This window comes from Lepidochelys kempii, chromosome 5, assembly GCF_965140285.1.
Source record: "Lepidochelys kempii isolate rLepKem1 chromosome 5, rLepKem1.hap1, whole genome shotgun sequence".
NCBI lineage: Eukaryota > Metazoa > Chordata > Testudines > Cheloniidae > Lepidochelys > Lepidochelys kempii.
The window spans coordinates 39,938,242-39,960,587 of record NC_136384.1 but is presented as its reverse complement, the minus strand read 5'-3'; the positions used below and the strand labels follow the sequence as shown (position 1 = coordinate 39,960,587).

The window sequence follows — 22,346 nt, the reverse complement described above, 5'->3', positions numbered from 1 at the left end:
AAATGGCTTCCTGTCAAAATGAGAGGATCTAGCAGGGTATCAGAAGGATCTGTCTAGGGCCCAGTACTATTAAATATTTTTATTAATTACTTGGAAAACAGGAGGGAGAGTGTTCTTATAAAATCTGCAAATGACACCAAGCTGGGAGGGGTTGCAATCAGTTTGGAGGACAAAAATAAAATTCAAAATGACCTGGATAATTTAGAAAACTGGTCTGAAACCAACAATATGAAATTCAATAAAGACAATGCAAAGTACTACTGTTATGAAGGTAAAATTCAAATGCACAAATACAAAATGGGAAATAACTAGTTAGGAACTAGTACTGCAGAAAAGGATCTGAGGATTATAGAACTCACCCATCAGAAATAACCCCTCCTTATAATGACTGTCATGGTTTTTATGCTGTAAACAGATTACAGTATCATTTGGAGATGAGGGCTAACATATACCCATAGTGATCATTTGTTCCAAAGGCTTCCAAAAGCAATGCGGCTATGAGTCTCTTAATTTTCAGAGAAGCCAAGATACCATCCAATACATACCATGGACAAGGTGGGATTATTACGTACCACGTGTACTAAGGTTATATTCTAATAAAATTAGAAAAGGGAAAAGTAACTCACCACTACTGTGACAGACCTTTCTCCAGTTCTGGTGAAAAATGGTGTTGTGAATGGGTCCCAAATCCTGCTTTTTCAAAGACCTCTAAGAAGAGATGGCAATTCTCTAACTGGAAGGCTAATTCTGGAGGAAGGAGGAATCTTCTGAAGGAAGAGGGAAATAACCTAAAGTGAGAAAAGCACAGCCTGTGAAGAAATATGGAGCTAATGCCTCAGTCCTTCCAGTTTCCCCAACAGGAAGTCAGAAGATAACTATGGGGCTGAAGGTGTGGGACTGGAGAAATGGATAATAGCCCACTTTCTCCTCCACATCAAAAGGAAGTACTTTGACACACCTATACAACACAAGACTCGCTAAGGCTATGGCTACACTACAAGGCTTTTAGGAACATGGCTGTGCCACTACAGGCATGCAGTGTAGCTACTATTTGTCGACTGGAGAGAGCTCTCCTGCCAATAAAAAACTTCCACCCCCTCAGGAGCGGCAGCAGTTTTCTTCACAGCTGTTCACACTGGCACTTTTTGTCGGGGGGCGGGGGGGGCTGTTTTTTTTAAACACTCCTGAAAGACAAAAGTGTTACGGACGAAGTGCCAGTGTAGACAAAGACTAAGAATAATCCTGAACAGTCTTCTTTGCACCTCCTCTAGCATCCTCCTCTCACCCCCTCTGTTCCGCTAATTATCCCTGCCGAGGTGCAGGTACGAGCCCTTATCCTCCATGCTTCCACGGGGGATAAACTCGGTGTACCGTAGCTTGGCAGGAGGGCGAGGGAACCAAGGGGCGAGCACCTCGATGGGGACTTTGGCGATCTCTCGGGACTTTTCACAGGCTGCACATTGGGGTCCCTGGTCCAAGTGTCCCGAGGCCGCTGGGGCCCTGCCGGCCGGGCTGTCCGGAGTCCGGGGCGTTGGCTCACCCTAGGGGCAGCTCCCCCGTTCTGGGCGCTGGCACAGGTGAGTCCCGCTACCCCGGCCACGCACAGTCCCCAGCCCGGCCCGCCCCCGACCCAGGCTCGGCCAGCCCCCGAGGTCCGACCAGCCACCCCTCAGGGCCCGGGGCCCGCGCTCACCGTTGGGTCAGAGCCGCTAGCACGTGACGCGACCCCCGCCTCTTCCGAAGCTCGCGCCACAAGCCGGGACCATTCGGCTGCGGCTGCAGCAGACACGCGCCCCGCTCCCCCCACCGGCGCGTATTACTTACGTCATCCAAAGGCGACAATACGGTCCCGGCTTCCTCCTCCGCTGGGGTGTGTGCGACTAGCGTGCGTGTCTCCGGGGCGCCGCCATGCCGAAAGTCAAGGCGGAGAAGCGGTGCCGGCCGCAGCGCCGCGAGGGCCAGGGCCAGGGCCCAGGTGAGTGCGCGGGCCCGGCGGGGAGAGGCCGGGCTGCGGCCGCAGGTCGCGTTCCCGAGGCCCGTTCGGGCCTGCGGGGAGCTGGCCCAGGGCTGGCGTGTGCCGCTGCTGTCCGGCCCGGGGCGTGGCGGTGCCGGCGACAGGCGCCGGCGGGGACCGCTCGGGGAAAAGGGACCGCAGACCGGGGGGTGGCGGCGGCAAAGGAGCCGAGGCTCCGAGTGCCGCGGGCGGAGACGGTGTGGGGCCGTTACTCGCTCCCTGTGACGCTCTCAGCAGCCCCGCCGCCATCGGAGTCGCCGATAGGGAGGGCTGGAGAGCCGGTCTCTTGGAGGCGCTGCTGTATCCTTCCCGTCTCGGCTGCGGCCTGCGGAATGGAGCTGTGCGCGGGCAGGCAAAGCCCGGCGGGAGCCTTCAGCCGCCTGGCGGCTGCAGTCTGCTCTCCTCGGTGGCCCCGTGTCCCTAGTGCAAGCTGATGAAGGCGCGGACTCTGCTATGGTTCTGCTTGTTTTAAGATCTCCTTAGAACATGCTTCTTCTGCAAGCCCTTTGGCTGATGTCCTCCACTCCTGGCTCGTACTTGTACACGGGCGAGCATGCTGTTGTCACTCCGATTTTATTACTATGCAGCTGTGTAAAAAGACCAGGTCCCTATCCTAAAAGAGTTCCGTCTAAATGCAATAGTGAAAAAAATAGTTGTGGTTTTAGGATCCTGGAAGTAGTGTTGATGTGTAATTTATTGCTTTAACCTGAGTACAGTGTCACCAATAATTTTCTTATTGTTTTACATTTGTTGTTCCCAGTATCACTAATAATGGTATTTCCAGCTACAGTGGTTGATACTGTGGGCTCCCCTGCTTCTGAAATGTCATTAATCCCAAGTGCCAGTCTTTACAATCACAAGGGCATTGTATACTCCAAGGGGATAAGTGTACTACACACAGATCAAAGGAAGGAGAGAGGCAGTGTTGTTATCGTTAATGTCTTAGAATATGACACCTGGAATTGGCCACTGTCAGGAGACAAAAAGAAAAGGAGTACTTGTGGCACCTTAGAGACTAACCAATTTATTTGAGCATAAGCTTTCGTGATATGCTCAAATAAATTGGTTAGTCTCTAAGGTGCCATAAGTACTCCTTTTCTTTTTGCGAATACAGACTAACACGACTGTTACTCTGAAACCTGTCAGGAGACAGGGTCCTGGGCTTGGTGGATTGTGAGGTTGACCCAATATGGCTGTTCTTATGTTTACACTACATAAGTAGTGGCACAATTGTGGCATTGTAGCACTGTAGTGTAGATGCTTCCTACACGGTGGGAAGGGGTTTTTCAGTCAGTGTGGGTAGTTCATCTCTTTGAGAGGCAGCAACTTTCTGTCATTCTACATGTGTCTACAGTGGGGTTAGGTCAACCTGTCACACAGGGCATGAGATATTTCAGAGCCCTGAGCCATGTAGCTCAGGTGTAGACCAGGTGTTAGACTGGTAAAGTGGTCTAGTTACAGTAAAAGAATGTGAATCACTGTTTTAGAAGTATAAAGTTTAGTTTGCTGTACCAAAGTAACTGTGATATTTTTAATGATAGTGATATAACTGGCTTGGTTATACCTTATTTTAGGTATCATGTTCAATACTGGAATTGGCCAGCACATCCTGAAAAATCCCCTCATTGTTAACAACATTATAGAGAAGGTTGGTAATAACTGGACCTAACCAATTAAAATAGCTGTCATAAGAGTTGCATTCAAACGTTCTCTGTCATAAAATCTTTTAAGGCAAATGCTTGTAAACAATTTACAGCACTACTTAAAATTGGATACTGTGTAAGTCTGAGGTGCTTAATCCCCTCCTGGCCTCTTGAAAGGTATGGGAAATGTTAATTCAAGATGTGCATTTGGTGAAAGATTTTCTAAGTGCTTTCTCTTTTCCTTCAGAATGGCCGTGGGTAAAATCCTGGCCCCATTGAAGTCAGTGGCAAAGCTCCCATTGTCTTAAATGGAGCCAAGGTTACACGCAGGGTTTTGTGTGCACACAGAGATGTGATTACCTAATGGCTACGTTTTCAAAAGGTTGCATGCAATTAAAAGTGAAACTGTTGGGCAACTTTGCTTTTGCCTTGAAAACAGGTTCGCCAAATTTGTTAACCATATACAGGATTAGCTCCACTAATGTCTGCACATAGAATTCCTTAGTTAAGATTACTTTGCAATTTTTTTTTTTTTTTTTTGTATTGGTTTCCTACAATCTCATTTATTCTTAGGCTGCGTTACGGCCCACAGATGTTGTCCTTGAAGTAGGACCTGGAACTGGTAACCTGACAGTAAAAATGCTAGAGAAAGTTAAAAAGGTAAGAATGAGTTAGGAAAAATTCATCTTTATTTTTCACTGAACAAACTGCTACTTAGTAGATGAACAGATGAAAAGGTGTCCAACTGCTCTATTCAAATGTGAGGTGGGGGGAATAATGTATCTATTCCTTTCTGGGTGTTCATATCCTTCTCTCTGTACAACTCCACTGACAGAGTAACAACGGTGCTTCTAAAGAGAAGTTAAGAATATTTGATAATTGGATACGCAGTGTAATTGTAATTGACTGCATTAACATTTGTGTGGATCTTTACCATTTTTACAAGGCATTCAACTACTTTTAGGTAAAGAATTGTGCTTTACATGTGTAGTTCTCTTCAATGGCCTTGTTATCCTTCTGAAATTTTAATATAGTCTGATATTTTGGTGATAGAAAATGTGCATATCCTAATGTAAGATTTTTTTTTTAAATGTAACAAAAGCTATTCTTACTCTGAGATAATAGCAAAAAATCTATTCATAGTTCTGATTTAGTTAAAGTTGCAAATATAACTCCTTGTTTTCAGGTAATTGCTTGTGAACTTGACACACGACTTGTGGGTGAACTTCAGAAGAGAGTCCAGGGCACGTAAGTACTAACACTGGAAATAGCTCCACTGCATTTTAGGGGCCTGACCCCTTTAGAAATGTGTATTTCTAAGGTAATAACAGTGCGTTTTCCCACCCCTAGATGCCTAGCAAATAAACTAGAAATAAAGGTTGGAGATGTGTTGAAAACTGACTTACCATTCTTTGATACGTGTGTGGCTAACTTGCCTTATCAGGTAAGGGCAAAGCAAGTGCAGTGGAATAACAGTTTACATGAATTTTTGATGGTACTTGCTCAGAGAGGACATACTAACAGTGTTACTCTTTCCCTAGATTTCTTCACCTTTTGTTTTCAAGCTGTTGCTACATAGACCTTTTTTCAGGTATGTAGATGAGACTCTCTGGATTGCCTAATGCAAAACAAAGGCTAATTTTACAAAACATCTGATTTGGGATTATTGTTAAAGATATCAGCCCAGGAAACCACTAGTCAAGAACTCTCCCTAGCATAGTACTCCCAATGGCCGTTGCCAGTGCCGAAGTATTAAACACCTAGGAAGAATTTGAGACTTGGCATAACCAAGTGCAGCTCCCACTAAAGTAAATAGGAGTTTGCTCCTGCTTACTCTAGAAAGGACAACCCCAGGCCTAAGCAGGGTGTCTTAAGAGTTGTGGAGAAGTAGAGCCGATTTGGACTGTGGGGTTGTGGGGTGTCTCCAGGAAAATCAAAGCAACTGTATGTTTAATATATGGTTGCGTAGCTTGTTTAAGGGCTCTTGCTGATAGTTTAACTTGTTGGCAGCTAGCAGTGATACCATGAACTCGAGTACTGCTGTTGTTGATGCCATTGACTGGATTTGAAGGACTAGTAGGGCTATCTATTTTTACTGGGTGGTTGGTTTTTTTTTTTTTTTTCTAAAATTAGATAAGTTTTGAAATGCAAATAGCTCACTTTTATTCTAGTTTGGCAGTTCTGCAGATTCAGACTTCTTGCTACAGTACTAATCAGTGACATTAGGTACCAGTATGCCTATTAGCAGTCAGGAAACTTGACACGTACAATGCAAGATTGGTGATCAGCACTTCTTTAACTTAGTGAATTACCAAAAAGCAATTAATTTACTATTTTAACAATTTTACTCAGGAAAGTTCATTTCAAAAGAAACCTCTGGCTTTCAGAGGTCCAGAATGAGAGGTGTAAGCAGGTAGAATTATTTCACACAGGTCATACATGTAAGACTGAGACTAAATTCTCTTAATTTCCTTCTGACCACTAGGTACAAATAGCCAAGTTCAGACCGAGGGTAAGGAGGTGCTATAGTGGGTTTGCTGTAGCTGTGCCTAACTTACATCAGGGCTGAGGCTCTCTAATATAAGTGTATGACACATCTCTATGCTTGCCTTTAAAATAAAAAGCCAATAATCTACAAGTAATAGAGCTTCTAGGAATAAATTATTTGCAATATAGCACTCATGTTTTCATTTCTTTAATTCTCAGGTGTGCAATACTTATGTTTCAGAGAGAATTTGCTCTTCGTTTGGTTGCAAAACCAGGAAATAAACTATACTGCAGACTTTCAATTAACACTCAGTTATTAGCCCGTGTGGATCATCTAATGAAAGTAAGTGAAACTACATCTATAACCAATGTAGGAATGTATGTCAGAGTGAGGAGGCTTTCTCAAGTATAGTTACCTACTTTTTAATGGTTAACAGGTTGGAAGGAATAATTTCAAGCCTCCACCCAAAGTTGAATCCAGTGTTGTCAGAATAGAGCCAAAGAACCCTCCACCACCTATTAATTTTCAGGTGAGATTCAAATACTGCAGACCATATACAATAAAATAACAGAATAATAGTGCTGTTCAGTGTTTTGTTCTGTATGCTCTTTCAGGTGGTGTAAAAGCAACACGATACAACTCATGTAACTTACATAAACACTGTTAAAGGATTTTTTTTTTAGACAGTTTAAATAGGCCTAACTCAATCATATCAAAAGACTAGACCAGTGGTTTTCTACCTTTTTTCATTTGTAGACTGCTAAAAAATTTCAAATGGAGGTGTGGACCCCCTTGAAAATCTTAAACATGATCTGCGGACCACAGGTTGAAAATCACTGCACTAGACATTCATTGACTCTCCATTGTACCTCTCCCCTCCTTAAGCAGACTCTCATTGAGTATCTTTCCAACATTATCTGGATGCCCCAACAGCAGTTCAAACTCAACTTTCCTCAAAACCCCTGTTCCTTTCCTAGAAGTGACACAGACCAGGATCGCTGTGGTTAGGTTTGTCTCAGACTGAAAGGTAAAAGCTCCTGGCTAGCAGGTGGTGCTAATACCTAGCTCTTTTGTAGTGCTTTTCATCTATAGACCTTAAAGTGCTTAAAAGACATTTATGGCTGTTGGCAGTATTTAATTGATCAAGAGCAAAGAAGAGTCCTTTAGGACTCGGAGACTATGCGCTCTTGCTGAAGATCAACACTCCAGGGCAATATTACTCTAGACATTTATGTAAAAAAGGGAAACACCTTAATATCATCACCACAGTTTTGCCCAGGTTCAGCCAGATGTTCCTCAGCCATGTGACTTATAGCTATCTAGAGATCTGGGTGATTGTCCAGTTAGCAGTTCGGTAACGTCTGCCTACCTTTGCCAGTGAAGTATTTAGCTTGTCAATTTGTACTCTGTGTTGTGCTATTACTAAGATTTACCTCTTTGTCATTGTGCTGTCATGAAATCAATAGTAGATAGTCTGGCCTGGTTATTAGCAGCTGTATATTGCTTCAGGCAAATGTTGTGGATTTTGTGTTTCAGGAATGGGATGGTCTAGTAAGGATAGCCTTTGTCAGGAAAAACAAGACACTTTCTGCAGCATTTAAGTAAGTTACTTCTATTAGAGGGTTTTTTCAAAGTTTAAGAGTTTATTGAATTGCTTGTTTTGCCTACAAAAATACCCAGCAATCCTCCAGTCTAGTTCTGTAGCAAGCCTTGCTTCAACAACCATATTAATCAGACCATTCAGGCATCCCCATAGTGCAGGGTTGGACAGTTTACACTGTGATCATGGAAATCTTATACAGTGAAACCTTTACATGCCAATTAGGCAGTTGCCTTAAGAGATCATCCAATATGTTCAGTACAGCTGTTGAATATTTATTTTAAAAACCTCTGAACAGCCACTCAAGTCACAACTTGTTTTTTTTAAAAAACAGATTTCACTGTAATTAGATGTCTTGATCAATGGTTGACTGTATTGACTCACTTTCAGATCAAGTGCGGTGCAGCAGCTGCTGGATCAGAATTATCGAATTCACTGTTCTATACATAACATTGTAAGTAGGATGTTTTTCGGTTTTAATGTGTTAAATGTAACATTCCAGGTGAGCTAACTATGAGATGTAAAATTCAACAGAGGCAAGATGGTACAAAAATCTTTCCTCCAGAAGTTAAAACCAAAGAGTACCCTTAGAATAACAGAATATTTAAAATAAACAGAATTCTTAAGATCCTCTAATCTATAATAAAGGTTTACATGAAAATTTAGAAACAAAGGATATATTGAGATTCCATTGATGTCTCCACGGGTGTAATTTACTCTCCTCCCCCCCTGGCCCCACGTTAGGGCTGCTCAGAGCTTGGCATAGTATAAAACCATTGACGCTGCATCTATTTGAAAATATTTCTAGTGACTCATCTGCAGTGAGTTTGAGGTTGTTTACAAAAATCTAGAAACCAGGCCTGCACTGATCCTTTTTTAAATTATTTAACTCTTTTAATAAGATCTGATCCTTAGAAGAGAATGGTTAGTCAGGCTAATTTCAGCTACAGCGATCTGTTATGTATAGAATTGTGCTTAACATGTAAAGAACCTTTTTTTTTTTTTTTTCCAAAATATACAATAGTTCCAAGTTTTAATACTGACTAATGTGACATTCACTATGCTGTACAGTTCTTTAGTCTTCCTAACTTGCATGGTGCTGCATCAAAACTTCCAATTTGCTGTGGGGATACACATTATTCAAAAATAAATTTCTCTTTAGACTTTATGATCTTTTATTTGTGCATACAGAGCCAACCATTGATGTAGAATAAACAGTTTAATTAGGTAGAACCTAAGTAGTCTAATCTAGAAAAATAACTACATTATCTGAAATACTTACCCACCTGGCCATGCCTCCGTGTACTATGAATATAGAGGTAGGCATGGTTCCTGCTTCTTTCTCAGGTGTATACATACCTCCCACCATTCAAAGTAGCTAATGTGGGTTGGGAACTGCCTCCAGGGACTGAGAGGACAGGTTGGGGGGATGGGGCAGATCCTGTCCCCCGCGTGGGGTGGGGAGGGGAATTGCAGGGTGAGTGCAAAGCAGGTTGTTCTGCAGTGGCAGCTCCCATTCTGCAGGGCTGGCAGGCTTCAAGTTCCTGCTCTGGGTACTCTGACCTGGACCCTGGCACATAAGTTGCAACATGGCTCAGGTTTAGCCCAGCTGGGCCAAACCTGAACAAAGGGTGTTGCAACCCTGTGCACCAAGTTGCAATGCCACTCACTCAGATTTGCCACCCCCACCCCTGTCAGGGGCCAGGCCAAACCTGAGCAGTGTTGCAAATCTGGACAGCAGGGGCCAGGTCACAATGCCTGGAGCAGGGAGCCTAGTCCAGCCAGTCACATGGGGCAGGAGTTGCTTCAGCTGGGGGTTTGTGTATCAAAGCGGGACAGTACTGCAAAACCCAGGATTGATGGACAGTCTATGTACCTAGGTGAGAAAACAGCAACCTGAATTTTTTTTTAAAGCATTTTTCATCTGGAATGGTCAGTCACCTTGATGCATAGCAAAGGTTGGGCATGGTGCTTAGATAACTGAAGACTTGTGGAATGCACAAACTTTTAAAAATCATTAATACTGAAGAAATAACTTATCTGTATTGCAACTTACATTGACAGGAAATACCAGAAGATTTCAAAATTGCAGAGAAAATACAGATGGTTCTAAAAAATACAGGTTTCTCTGAAAAACGGGCTCGCTCAATGGATATAGATGACTTCATTAGGTAAACTCATTCTCTCTGTGAATTCCCTTCATACTTCAAACACTGCTCTGTTCTAAAACTGCAGGGACATCTCTAGTATAAAACTAGCAGATTTGCATTGGGTTGGATTGGGGAAAAAGTAGTGATAGCCCAAACACCATCCACTTTAGAAATGAGATGTCGAACTATTGACATGTTATGGATCCAGTGAGGAAATTACTGTAAATATAGGGAAAACTACCTCTTACTACAGTCTTTAACTCTAGTAGTCTAGGATGATTTTAGGTCCAACAATTAATATATATGAAAATAGGGATTCTGAACAGAAGACTGAGTCTGCTGGAAACTTCTAGACTAACAGGAAGTGAAATTTGTGCTGTAGTTAGTTGAAAACTTACTCTAGACCAGGGGTTCTCAACCTTTTTCTTGCTAAGGCCTCCGCCAAATGCTATAAATACGCCAGGGCCTTGGGAGGGGTGGACTCAGGGCTCCAGGACAGAGGGGACCCTTGGGCATGGGCATAGTTTTACTTCTCTGTGGTGGGGGGCAAGAGCTGGTGGGGCTCAAGCCAGCTCCGCACAGCAGGGTCCAAAGAGGGAGCACCACCGCCACCCGCGGACTCACTCAGGAGACCACCCAGCCTGTCTGGGCTGTTGGGGGACACAACCAAAAAATATAATTCAAAGTGGGGACTCAGTTCAAAAAGTTTGAAAACCGCTCAGGGTGCAGGAAGGGAGTAGCTAAGGCTGGGGCAGGCAAACTTTTTGGCCTGAGGGCCTCATCAGGTTTCTGAAATTGTATGGAGGGATGGTTAGGGGGGGCTGTGCCTCCCCAAGCAGCCAGGCATGGCCCGGCTCCCACGCAATGTCTGACCCCCCCCTGCTTCTTGCCCCCTGAGGGCCCCCCCGGACTCCTGCCCCATCCAACCCCCCCCCCCCCTTCCCTGATGGCCCCCCCGGGGACCACTGCCCCATCCATCCCCCTACTATTCGTCCCCTGACTGCCCCCAGACCCTTTGCCCCTATCTGCCCCCCCACCACCCTCTTCAACCCCCGCCCCCCTTCCTGACTGCCCCCTGGGGACCCCTGCCCCATCCATCCTGATCGCCCCCCGCCACCCCATCCAACCCCTCCTCTCCTTCCTGACTGCCCCCCGGGGACCCCTGCCCCCATTCAACCGCCCCAACCCCTATCCACAACCCTGCCCAACTCCCCTGCCCTCTATCCAACCTGCCCCCCCACTTATTGCGCTGCCTGGAGCGCCGGTGGCTGGCGGTGCGGCTGCACCAGGACAGGCAGCTATGTCACGCAGCACAGAGCACTGGGTCAGGCCGGGCTCTGCAGCCCTGCTGCCCAGAGCATTGCGCTGCATGGCTGGGGACAAGCCTCCTGGGCCAGGAGCTCAGGGGCTGGGCAGGATGGTCCCACAGGCTGTAGTTTGCCACCTCTGAGCTAAGGGCTGTGTGAAGCGAGGGGTGTAGCTCAGGGTACAGTGCGGGGGTAGCTAGGGGCTGCGTACAGGCAGGGGGGGCGCCCAGCTTCACCCCCCTTGCTGCTCCTGGCTTGTGGGCGGCAGGGGAGGTTTGCCGGCTTCACCCCTGCGCTGCTCTCAGCTGGGGCAGAAGCGCTGCTGCCAGCTTCAGCGCTGGGGGCACCGGGTTTCAGTTGTGGGCCTCTGCAGCTTCTCTGAAAGGGCTCACGGACTCCCAGACCCCTGGTTGAGAACCGCTGCCCTAGACTCCAATGATCTGAATCTTTTGTGAGGGGCATTATTTATATATCTTTAAACACATCTTTACTACACATGATGATGCCACACACAGGCTGAGGGCAACAAAGCAACACACATTTGAATCAAATTTCTGTTGAAAAGGAGCTTGACAGTTGGATTACATAAGGCTGGGAGAAGTACTTTATCACCAAAGATGAAGATCCTGATCCCTTAATATGAAGAAACAGATTATATGGATTAAACTGCTGTTTACAGCATTCTGGAGTACCTAAATCTCCTTCCATAAATTGCATTATAGGACTATGACAAGTTAGCTTTAATTTTCATCTTCCCTGAAGTCTTCTACATCTCTCCCTTAGAGTTTCTAGCAGCATTAGACACACTACAGGATTCTGAAACTGCAGCTGTTATATTAATGACCATGTGTTCTCTTGTTGCTGGTCATCAAATTAGGCAGTAGAAATCCCATCTCTTAATGTATAGCTTCAGAATATTTTAGACACATTGTTTACTCAAATGTAACACTATGTTAAAGAAGTGGCCTAGAAGGCTTACGTACAAGGAAATACTTGTTTTCCTTTCTATACTGTTGCCTATTCATTGTTTAGGAAATGTGGCCAGCTAATCAGGCATTGAGCTCTTGACTCCAGTGGAGAGGAGCTATACCTAAAAGGGTAGGTTCCTAGGGGCATTAGTCTGCTATAACTAATCACAACTTCTTGGCAGAAGTGACTCAACAGGTCTTGCTGCTGTGACCATCTAAATCAACTGCTGTTCTTTGGCTAGTAAAGGTTCAACTGAGTGGCAGACAAGGTTGCCCTAGCATTACATCTGTCCTGAACTTTCAAAGTTGAGTGCTCACTACTCGTCCTTACTGCAAACCTATTAGCAGCTCTTTGCTGTAATGACTGGAACAGAAAGCCGTATTTTAAGACTTCTTATCCACTCCCTTCATCGAGGTAGTTTTTGAAGTAAGTGTTACTGTGTGAAGTACAAATTCGTGTAAGCTGACCACTTTAATTTTTCAGAGTGCTGCATGGCTTCAATTCAGAAGGCATCCATTTTTCATAAATGGCTGACTAGGGAGCATTTTACATTTTCTGGGAAGAACGGAAATGAGACATGGACCAAGGTGTTCATAGAAGAAGAACTCTCATGTTGAGAGCAATCACCAGCATACAAAGTACATCTGACTGTTTTGCAATAACTGCTCAGAAGTACTTGTTTGAAGACGATAGCTGTAAAGGTGCTGTTACATTTTAAAATTGTAACTGTCAAGACTGAAGCTCTGTACCTTTTTTTCCGCATCAGAGCATTTTTTTAAATGTACCCTATGATATGGAGTGACCCCAAATTAAACCTTTCCCTCCCTGACTTTGCACCTTCTTCTGCCATTACAACATTCAGACCTCTGTTTGTTCGGCCACCACAGAACTATTTGTAGATGCCCATTCCTGGAAGTTTAGAATAAATTAACTTTTTAAAAAGATGAAGTGTGTATTTCTTTGTTTCCTTTCTGCTAGCTACCACCGGCCCTGGCCTATTAGAGAAATTTCTGCTACAATGAGCAGATCACCACAGTATATGTTCTCGATGTTGGGGCAGTTAAACTCTTGCTATCAGGTTGCACAGCCAAGGTGCTCAAGAGAATGGTAGGCTTTAAAAAGACAGAACAGTTCTTTTGCCTAGTACAGACCTCTTAAACATCCAAACTTGTTTTCAGCTGCAGTTACACCTGTTAACTGCTAGACCCTGAATTGCATTCAGAGGCAGCTAAGAATATACTACCATTTTCACATAAAAATCTTCAGTAACAATGCAGTTTGACTGAAACATTGTATGGTGCCTTTAAGCTTTCTTAAACTGCCTTAACCATACTGTACACTTAGGTATTCCATCTGTTATAGACCTTAAAGTGCTTTACAGGGCTGGGTAAGCAGTATTATCCCATTTCACAGACTTTAACTGAGGAGCATAGGTTAAATGTCAGTGGCAGAGCTGGGAACAGAGATCACCACTGTCCCTACCTCTTTCTTATACAAATAACCCTAAAATGTACATTAACTGCAGTGGCTTTTCACTAAACTGCATACATTAAATACTATAGCCTATGTACATCTAGTCTCAATAGAGATCCATGTACTTTAATATTAATCTCAAACTGTAGGCAGCTGTACAGTACTGAAGAGTGCTATATATCAGAGATTATTACCAGATTACTGCTCTGGGCAAGCAGGAGAGGCTGTTTCTTGCATGATTTTCCCCCTTAAATCTCCCTTTAATTTTTTAATTCTTAACATTGAATATAGGCAGTAGGCTTCTGTTACAATGTTAGCTGCATTATTCTATTTTTGTTAATGAAACTTACTTTTTTGGAACATTTTGTATTTTAATACTCTTGGTATTGTAGGAGCTGGGCACATTTCCTAGTTCTAAAACTTTGGAGTCTTTGCTCATAGTTTGAATTATGGGTTAAGAGCTACAGGGTCACACCATTAACAGTTAAAAACAAAGTAAATGCACTTGTGCAAATTGCCCAGGCTTAGGAGTGGTAGGTAAAGGTAGATCAGCCTAGGAACACTGATTCTATAACACTCTCTTCCTTCTGCCAATGAGGAGTTGGTTGATAGCCTTATGTGCAAAATCTGTAAATGCAACAGCTGGAGCTCTGCAGGCCTGGAACAGCATCTTACAAGGAACAAGCATGTCACTATCATAAGGTTAAAAAAGCAAGCATTGCTTCAGAGTCTAGACAAGAGAGCTTCTATTTACCTTAGGCTAGCATGACAGCCCTCTTCTCCCAGCATGCAAAAAATAAGTTACCCCTTAAGAAGCAATCTCTACAAAACTAGCAAAGCCTAGCTTGACAGACCAATCTGTAGCCTAGGGGTGGGCAAATTTTTGGGCCCAAGGGCCACATAAGGATTGCAAAACTGCATGGAGGGCCAGGCAGGGAAGGCTGTGCCTCCCCAAACAGCCTGGATCCAGCCCCCTATCTGACCTATCCAACCCCCCTGTTCCTTGTCCCGACTGCCCCAACCCCTATCCACGCCCCACCCCCTGACAGGCCCCTGGGACTTCCATGCCTATCCAACCCTCCCTGACTGATCCCCAGCCCCTTACCTAACCTCCCACCCCCTTACCATGCTACTCAGAGCAGCAGGAGCTTGCAGCCTGGCCAGAGCCAGCTACACTGCCCTGAGAGGAGCAGCAGGCCAGATCACTGGTGGTGCAGCACACTGAGGCTGTGAGGGAGGGGCCAGGGGCTCAAGGGCCAGGCAAGACAGTCCTGCAGGCCGTAGTTTGCCCACTTCTGTTGTAACCAGTAGCTGACTGGAGTAGCAGCACTGGTCCCATTTTAGGATGGGGGTGTTAGTAAAATTAAGGTTTTATCACACACACTTTGACAGGATTTAGACTATTCTCTAACTTCCCTCAATGCAAGCTGAGACAGCCAACCTTGATTGGTGTGGTATCCTACCCTTTTAAACCCTCAAATCAGCAAGAGTCCTGATTTCCTACTATAAACATCCACTTGCCCCAAGTGTAAGAGTTCCTCACCCGTTGGTGAATGTGTTTGCCACAAAGATATCACTGGCTGTCCATTATAGGAGAATGTTCCTAAGCAGCTACTCTCCCTATTTTCTTTTAAAGGGGAAATACATGACGTGATCATACTTCTTTCCTTTTCATTATTAACCCACGACTCCTTTTGTGATGCAAGGCTAGTGGAGGAGACAAGAACTAGTCTGTGAACAATACTGAAAACATTTAAAAAGAATCTCCCATCAGCAGTGATGAAAGTATAAATAAAAGTAAAATATATTTGACGGGAGTTATTTTAAAAATTGGACATGGATAGAAGCAGGCATATTATATAAATACAGCAGATTCATATTTAAACTAGCTGCACAGTTTCTCATGAAACTTACAGCTATCTGAATAGCATCTACCATTCCTAATTTGCAGTTTGATGCAATAATCCAAAATTAATCACATTTAGATTACACTTTTCAGAGGATCTTAAAGCACTTTATGTATCACAAGACTGTTTACAGGTAGACAAAAGAAAGGTTAAAACAACGAAGAGTCCTTGTGGCACCTTAGAGACTAACATTTATTTGGGCATAAGCTTTCGTGGGCTAGAACCAACTTCATCAGATGCATGGAGTGGAAAATACAGTAGCAGGTATATATATACATGCATATACACACACACAAAAAGATGGGAGTAGCCTTATCAAGTTGGGGGTCAGTCTAACGAGACAATTCAATTAACAGTAGAATACCAAGGGAGGAAAAATGACTTTTGTCATGGTAATGAGTCATTACAGAAACTAATTTCCCCATACTGTTACTCACACCTTCTTGTCAACTGTTTGAAATGGGCCACAAGGACTCCTCGTTGTTTTTGCTGATACAGACTAACACGACTACTACTGTGAAAAAAGAAAGGCTGTGACTTGCTAAAGGAACACCACCCATGTTATCTTGACTTCTTGTATATAAATCCTCTACATAATATGGCTCAAGCCTAGAGGAAAAGTGAGATTTAGACTTATCAATTCAGATCATTTTAATGAAAGCTTTTGATTTAACAGGGAATGCTTTTAACTTGCATCATCAGTTACTATGAACAGAAACACTTTAGCTACTTTTACTTAGTTATCTAATAAAATTTCCTCTTAATTTTTGATGGATTGCATTCTTAGATGAATGCAGTGAAAGATCAGTACCTTTTGATATAGCTGTTTAAGGACTGAAGTCAGTGAAACCCAATACCAGCCTGTTTTATTACAATAAAAACATCCATTCTAGCACCATGTGCGTTTTAAGTATGATTTTTTAAAAAAATCATATACATCTAATTTCAGTAGATGTGATCACAAAGTAAATTCCTTCCCAAAGCAAATGTGAGTTACATAGAAGTAAATTCTCATCTCTAATTGATGTTTCATTGTTTAATTTATTAAACACATTGTGTAAAATCTACATTGCTTTTTCAGCTTTCATGTTTACAGATAGGAGCTTTTTACCATGATGCAACAAGGGTCTCCCGTAGCCTACCTTCCTATGGGAGTTACAAACATTAAATACTGAGAATCTCTGGCTCATTTAGCTCTCTTTTCATTGCCTTCCCTTTACTTCCTTTCAGTCCCAGCATAAACGGGATTGTGTTCCAAAAACCAAGTTTAAAACCATTCCTAGGGTCTGCTGATATTAACTCCTGGAATCTGTCCTGGAAACAGGGAGAACTCAGAGAGGGCTACAGTTGTTTGACAAAGTTCTTACATAAAAGGTTGGGTTTTTTTCTTTTGGACAGTGACTTGCAAAAATAACTCAAGTGCCACCACCTAAAAAGTGCTGGATACGTATGGTGCTATTTGTGAGACTTCAAGTACCTGTGGGTTTTGTATAGCGTTATGTAGAGTTTGTGCAGCCTATTATGCAAATCCCAAACGATAAAGCTTCACCCCACTTTTCAGCTGCTGGCACTGTACAAAGGGAAAAATATGCATTAGCTACTTTCTTTAAAGCAACAGTAGTACTCCATACAAACTATCTGCAAACTACAGTTAATGCACGTGTAAGTTGTCATGCATCAGAAGCCAAATTTTTAATAGTATGTGAAAAGTTATTTTGTTTATGCTATTCACTGGATCCCTGAACTTTTATAGTCCTCCTACCCATACGTAGAGATCAGATTGCACCTTTATTCTAGACAGTATTTATCACACTTATACACATACTGTATATCTGTATTATTCTAACATACAACTCTCCTCCATGTTACCTTTTATTATACATCAACTAATTTATATTGTTCTTTACAAAGAAAATGTTAGCATTATATAACCATTTTTTATGGTAGTCAAATAAATCATGATTCCAGATTTCTACGAGGATGGAATGTCCAGCTGTTTGGCCACTCTAACAGCTCTTTTAGTTCCTGTTCAATGATATGGTACATCCTGTGAAATGAACTAGTCACCAAAAAAAAAAAAAAACACTCACACTTTAAAGATGTACACACAATAAAAGTAACTTACATTGACAAATAAGGAATGTCATTTATTAAGGCTGTGCTTCAGAAAGGACATTTAGGGTCAAGTCGCCTTCATCAAGGCACAGAATGGGAAGAGGTTAGCACAGCTGTCTCTAGAAGAGAAGTTATGTACAATCACTGATGAGGTGTGCATGCAGGCAAACACAATTTAAAACTGCACAGCTGGTCTTTGAAACAAAATTGAACATAGTTAAAAGGAAATAGTGAAGTGTTTAAAGTCCACAGTTTTACTTCATTATTAAAAAAAATGGCAAAGATTTCCAAAACATAAAATTCACAATTTGAATAAATGAAACATTTTAAACAAAGTGCTTCACAGCTCTGAACCCTACATGGTTGTGCTGTGCTGTCTGGTCTAGAAGCATTCTGGAGACATCATTGAAGTGTTTCACACAAAACTGAAAACGTCATTCAGGTGAAGGAGAAACTGGACATTTCCACAGACACTTCAAAAGTTTTTACGCTTTCAAGTAGTTGAGTTCTTACAGCCACAATCTCATAACAACTGTATGTTACAGTAGTAAGGGTTCGGAGGGTCCATTAGCAGCAGAGGCCCATTTCAAAGGGCACGTGGTCTCTTCGGATTGATCTGTTTACTGGCCTGTTCCTCCTCTTGTAGAGCTGCCCGAAAAGATTTCACTTTATCTTTAAAAAAAAGAAAGAAAGAAAGAAATGCCACTGTGCTCATGTTCAGTGGGTGTTTTGTAGATAAGTCTTGAGGTTGCAAGTATTTCACCAGCAAGGAGCACAAGGTTGTAGCATTCCTCCATACATGTGAGCAGAGGCTACAGACAACAAGGAGCCAGGGAAGATAATGGACGTTTGAGTACATAAGCTCAAGCGTAATATTCCTATATAAACAAGTTTCTTAGCAACCTGCTCCCCTCTTAGGCTTTACTCCTGTTTCTACGAAACTTCACAGTAGCACATTCAATGCAGAGTATGCTTCCCATGCACTCCCTGTCCTTATCATTTATACACACCTATACGCACCAAATCTCCAATTGAGCTGTGCAGGATTACATCTCTAACATGTTTCTACATATTAATGCAACTTCCAGTGCTAACTTTAAAATCTCTAGAATTGGATTTGAAACCATTCTTTATACTGACATGACTGATTTAAACATCTAAATGCAAACAATGCCTTCCAGAATCCACTGTTTTCCTGTAACACAGGAACTGATTTTTGTGACTGCAGTTACACAAGAAATGGAGAATTCCTCCATATTTATTTATTTCACTGCAAAACTCCAGAGAATTAAAGAATACTGAGAAACGGGCTGGAAGAGAAGAGTGTCTACAGGTAATTCTGTCACTGTCTTCCTTTTTGCACCCTGCAACACAATAATCCAGTTAGTTACACAGCTCCATCTCCCGAGAAACAAGGAGATCAGACTGTCAAGTTGGGATCAGTATAGGGAAACTATATAAAATTCCCAAATCTCTGAGCAATAAACAAGAGTTGGAATACCCATCACCATGACCAATACTCTCCAAGGGGGGGAATGGGAGAAGTACAAACAATCACTGGCAATAATTTTGTTTTCCCTCTCTTTTTCCCCACCCTACAAAGAATTCATAGACAGCAAGTGTACCAGTCAGTATGAATAGAGGCAAGTGTTTATTCTAAATAGCTATGCTTGCAGCACCTTATTTCAAAGGCAGCCTGTAATGATTTTGAAAGAGAGTGGAGTTGCCCAAATTGCTGCTTTACCACAGCCACGGCCAACGTCTACCAACTTGTCTTCCTCAGAGGAAGCAATCCTCTAGCTAATGGGCTCACAGGTGGCACAAGGAAAGTATAACATTCTTTTGACAGATCTGTTTGAGTTACACTTAACCCAACATACAGTGTTAGAGCAGGAGCATTAAATATATAACTCGTGGGACACATGCAATAAATGCATTCATGTGGCCTGCTGGACATACTCAGATTGCAGTGCAAAATCTAAAACTTTTTTTCATTTTTTAGAGGAACTTCCCAACATTATGGTTTCAAAGAAACCCTATATATCCAAAACCAATTCACCCTCCTTACTCTCACTGGAGTGAGCAATCATGCTGTGAGCAGTGGCTCTAGATTAGATACAGTCTGAAGAGACAATCAGGGGCACTGAGAAGAATCTGCATTCTGATGTGATTGAAAGAGAGATTGAAAACAATCTGCAGAGATGAAGGCTTCTGAGCTGAGGACATATTGGTAAGCAAGAGCTGTTCAAAACTGGACCCAGAGCTAAACTCTAGTGGGAAGACCTAGAAGGGTGACAATGTAAGAGAAGCAGTCTCCCCAGCCTCTGTTCCGCAGCTGGGAAATAAAGCAGCAGTTTAGAATTAACTGGCAGACTATTTATTTCTCTCTGCCTTATTTTCCCTTTTCCTGCAATTCCGTTGAGACTCTTTCCTTCCTTTGTTGTTTTGGATGGACTAGGACAGAGAGATAGACAAAGAGAAAAAAGCTGGAAGACTGAGCCTGGGTTCCATACTTCCAGGATCCAGGGGGGCAAAGTGAAGAATTTTTCCTCTATACTGGTACAGACAGATTATTTGCTTCCTTGATCCAGTGTAATGGAGCTATAGTGCTCTCTGTATTGAATTTAGGTTGTAGGATGGAGGAAGAGAAAATTCATAACAATGTTCAGTTATAGCTCATTATTGTTAGTTAGTCCCTTTGATGTATAAGAACCCACAGCTAGTAATGCACACATAAATAAGGGTCTATTTAAATCACAGAGAAATCACACATTTTTCACGGGTTGGTCATGGCATACATAGCAAGTTTCACAGATGTGTAACACATTTGTGAAATTTGCTATTTATGCCCTGCCCAACAAATGAAAAATGTATGATTCCTCCGCAGCGTTTCTCAAACTGGGGGACCCGACCCAAAAAAAGAGTGTGACGTTACACTCCATATTCTTTATGAAAATATGCTTATGATATGGATGTGACATAACTGAGATACACTTCATGCAAGATGGCTCATGTAAGATATCATTGGAAAGGTTATGATTTACTGAATGTGATTATCCAATTTGTATGCATGTATCATTTCTGTATCTAAAGTTAGGAATATGGACTATGTAACAATTACAGCTGGAAGATACCCACCAGACAACAGGCCATCAAATCTGATGGGCCATCAGGAAGAAACAATGAGACTGAAGATTCTAATCTCTCTCCTTCCTGGAACTAGCTGTGACACTACTAGGTCAGGTGGTTCTGCCACCTGGTACTAAACACCACCTTGGACTTCTAGTAATTTTCCACTCACAGGAAGAGAAGGTCAAGTTTGGGAAACAAAAGGCTTCCCGCCTTATGTAAACTGTATTTAAGGCTGGGAGGCAAGGCATTCCAGACTCTCCTCCATGGCCTAACCAAGGAGGAGGACTGCTGAAAGAACCTGAACGGACAAAAGAGACTACCTGAAGGGAAAGGCAGGGGTGAGTCCAGACTGAGACAGGGGTCCAGTCTTTAAGAAGAAATAACTAGAACTCTGACCTACAGAAACTCTGCATTCTGCCTAATTCAACATTTAGGGTGAGAAATTATTTTTTGTAACCTGTTTCTTTAGTGAATCAAACTCAGTTTGCGTGTTTTATTTGCTCAGTAATCTGCTTTGTTCTGTTTGCTATCCCTTTAACCACTTAAAATCTGCCTTCTAGAGTTAATAAATTTTGTTTTCTTTATATTAAACCCAGTTTCTGTCATTTCTAACTCGGGGCAAAAGGGGGGGGGAGGTAGATGCAATTGTGCATATCTTCCTCCACATTGAGGGAGGGGGTGAATTTATCAGCTTACGTTGTATACATTTCTCTACAGCACAAGTCAATATACTTTTGGGTCTGCACTCCAAGGGAGGTGGACACCTGAGTGCTGCGGTAAATCCCTTAAGATGAGTCTTCCCAGAACTCTATGTCTGTGTCTTTCTGCAGCTGTGTGTGGCCCTGCCTGTGTGTATGTATGCTAGAGGAGGTTTAAGAGCCTGGATCAGCAAGACAGGTTAAAGGGGGCCCCTGCTGGCAGAACAAGCGGGCTCAGTGGTATCTCAGCACATCAGGTGGCATCTTGAAGGGGGGGCAACCCATCACAGAGAGTTGCAAGCTTATTACGGGGTCACAGTATTGCCACCCTTACTGCTCGGCTGCTGCTGACGGCGACACTGTCTTCAAAGATGGACACCTGGCCAGAAGCTCTCACTTTCTACTCTGCCTTCAGAGCTGAGTGACCGGAGGCCACATTTCATGGGAGAGACCAGATTCCACTGTCCGTGATGCGATTTTCACAGCTGTTAATCTGGTAGACCCATAAATGGACAAAAAACACAGCCTTACCTCGGAGTTCAGTCAGAATGTCAATTTTTTGTTCTAGGATTGCTTCAAGTTGTGTAGCATAAGAATCCACATCATAATCTACTTCTTCAGTCATCTCTAGAAGAGCTTTTTCATCTTCCAACCATCGAATAGATTCCTGAAAAGACAAGAGATGCACAACAGCTGAATGCATTAGCCACGAGACAGGTTTGAAGGCAGACAGTTGAATTCACAAAGTCTTTCTATTTTCCCAAAGCTAGTTATACCCTTTTACTAGATAAACAATTTCATGAACTGTAACACGAATTTACTTCAGTATCTGAATTTTTGTTTTCTATGT

At 42.9% G+C, this 22,346-nt stretch overlaps 3 protein-coding genes across 13 annotated transcripts in view; 1 reads left to right on the top strand and 2 right to left on the bottom strand.

The window, feature by feature from the left end:
- The window catches only part of IPO11 (importin 11), a 295,012-nt gene extending 293,206 nt beyond the window's left edge, over nt 1-1,806 (bottom strand). For all 4 annotated transcript variants that reach the window (XR_012158885.2, XM_073344033.2, XM_073344034.2 and 1 more), the window contains exons 1-2: nt 1,694-1,806; nt 627-788 (exon numbers count right to left, since the gene is read on the bottom strand). The gene's annotated coding sequence lies outside the window, so the exon portion shown is untranslated. The remainder of the gene's footprint in view (nt 1-626; nt 789-1,693) is intronic.
- Nucleotides 1,807-1,833: 27 nt separating this feature from the next.
- Nucleotides 1,834-21,369, top strand: DIMT1 (DIM1 rRNA methyltransferase and ribosome maturation factor). 4 transcript variants are annotated; one of them, XM_073344042.2, is made up of 12 exons: nt 1,834-1,975; nt 3,589-3,662; nt 4,231-4,317; nt 4,844-4,905; nt 5,008-5,101; nt 5,199-5,248; nt 6,364-6,487; nt 6,582-6,674; nt 7,682-7,746; nt 8,136-8,199; nt 9,810-9,916; nt 12,655-13,115. In XM_073344042.2, the coding sequence occupies exons 1-12, from the start codon at nt 1,909-1,911 to the stop codon at nt 12,695-12,697; spliced, it is 930 nt and encodes a 309-aa protein (XP_073200143.1). In that variant the 5' UTR covers nt 1,834-1,908; the 3' UTR covers nt 12,698-13,115. The 4 variants fall into 4 exon arrangements, 3 of the variants coding, with proteins under 3 accessions (XP_073200143.1, XP_073200144.1, XP_073200145.1); XM_073344044.2 differs by lacking the exons at nt 1,834-1,975; nt 12,655-13,115 and adding exons at nt 1,999-2,618; nt 19,669-21,369; XR_012158887.2 differs by lacking the exon at nt 8,136-8,199.
- Nucleotides 16,573-22,346, bottom strand: part of KIF2A (kinesin family member 2A) — a 92,475-nt gene continuing 86,701 nt past the window's right edge. For 4 of the 5 annotated variants that reach the window (XM_073344036.2, XM_073344039.2, XM_073344038.2 and 1 more), the window contains 2 exons: nt 22,028-22,163; nt 16,573-18,338 (listed from right to left, as the gene is read on the bottom strand). In XM_073344036.2, coding sequence (XP_073200137.1) covers nt 18,253-18,338; nt 22,028-22,163 — 222 coding nt within the window. In that variant the 3' untranslated portion in view covers nt 16,573-18,252. The remainder of the gene's footprint in view (nt 18,339-22,027; nt 22,164-22,346) is intronic. The other variant, XR_012158886.2, reaches the window with a different exon arrangement.

What these genes read in the sequence shown, in the direction of transcription:
- DIMT1 (XM_073344044.2), top strand. Translation starts at nt 2,501, where the DNA reads ATGCTTCTTCTGCAAGCCCTTTGGCTGATGTCCTCCACTCCTGGCTCG. An exon ending in TTAACAACATTATAGAGAAG is followed by an intron (nt 3,663 to 4,230) that starts GTTGGTAATAAC and finishes ATTTATTCTTAG; the next exon opens with GCTGCGTTACGGCCCACAGA. An exon ending in CAGAAGAGAGTCCAGGGCAC is followed by an intron (nt 4,906 to 5,007) that starts GTAAGTACTAAC and finishes TCCCACCCCTAG; the next exon opens with ATGCCTAGCAAATAAACTAG.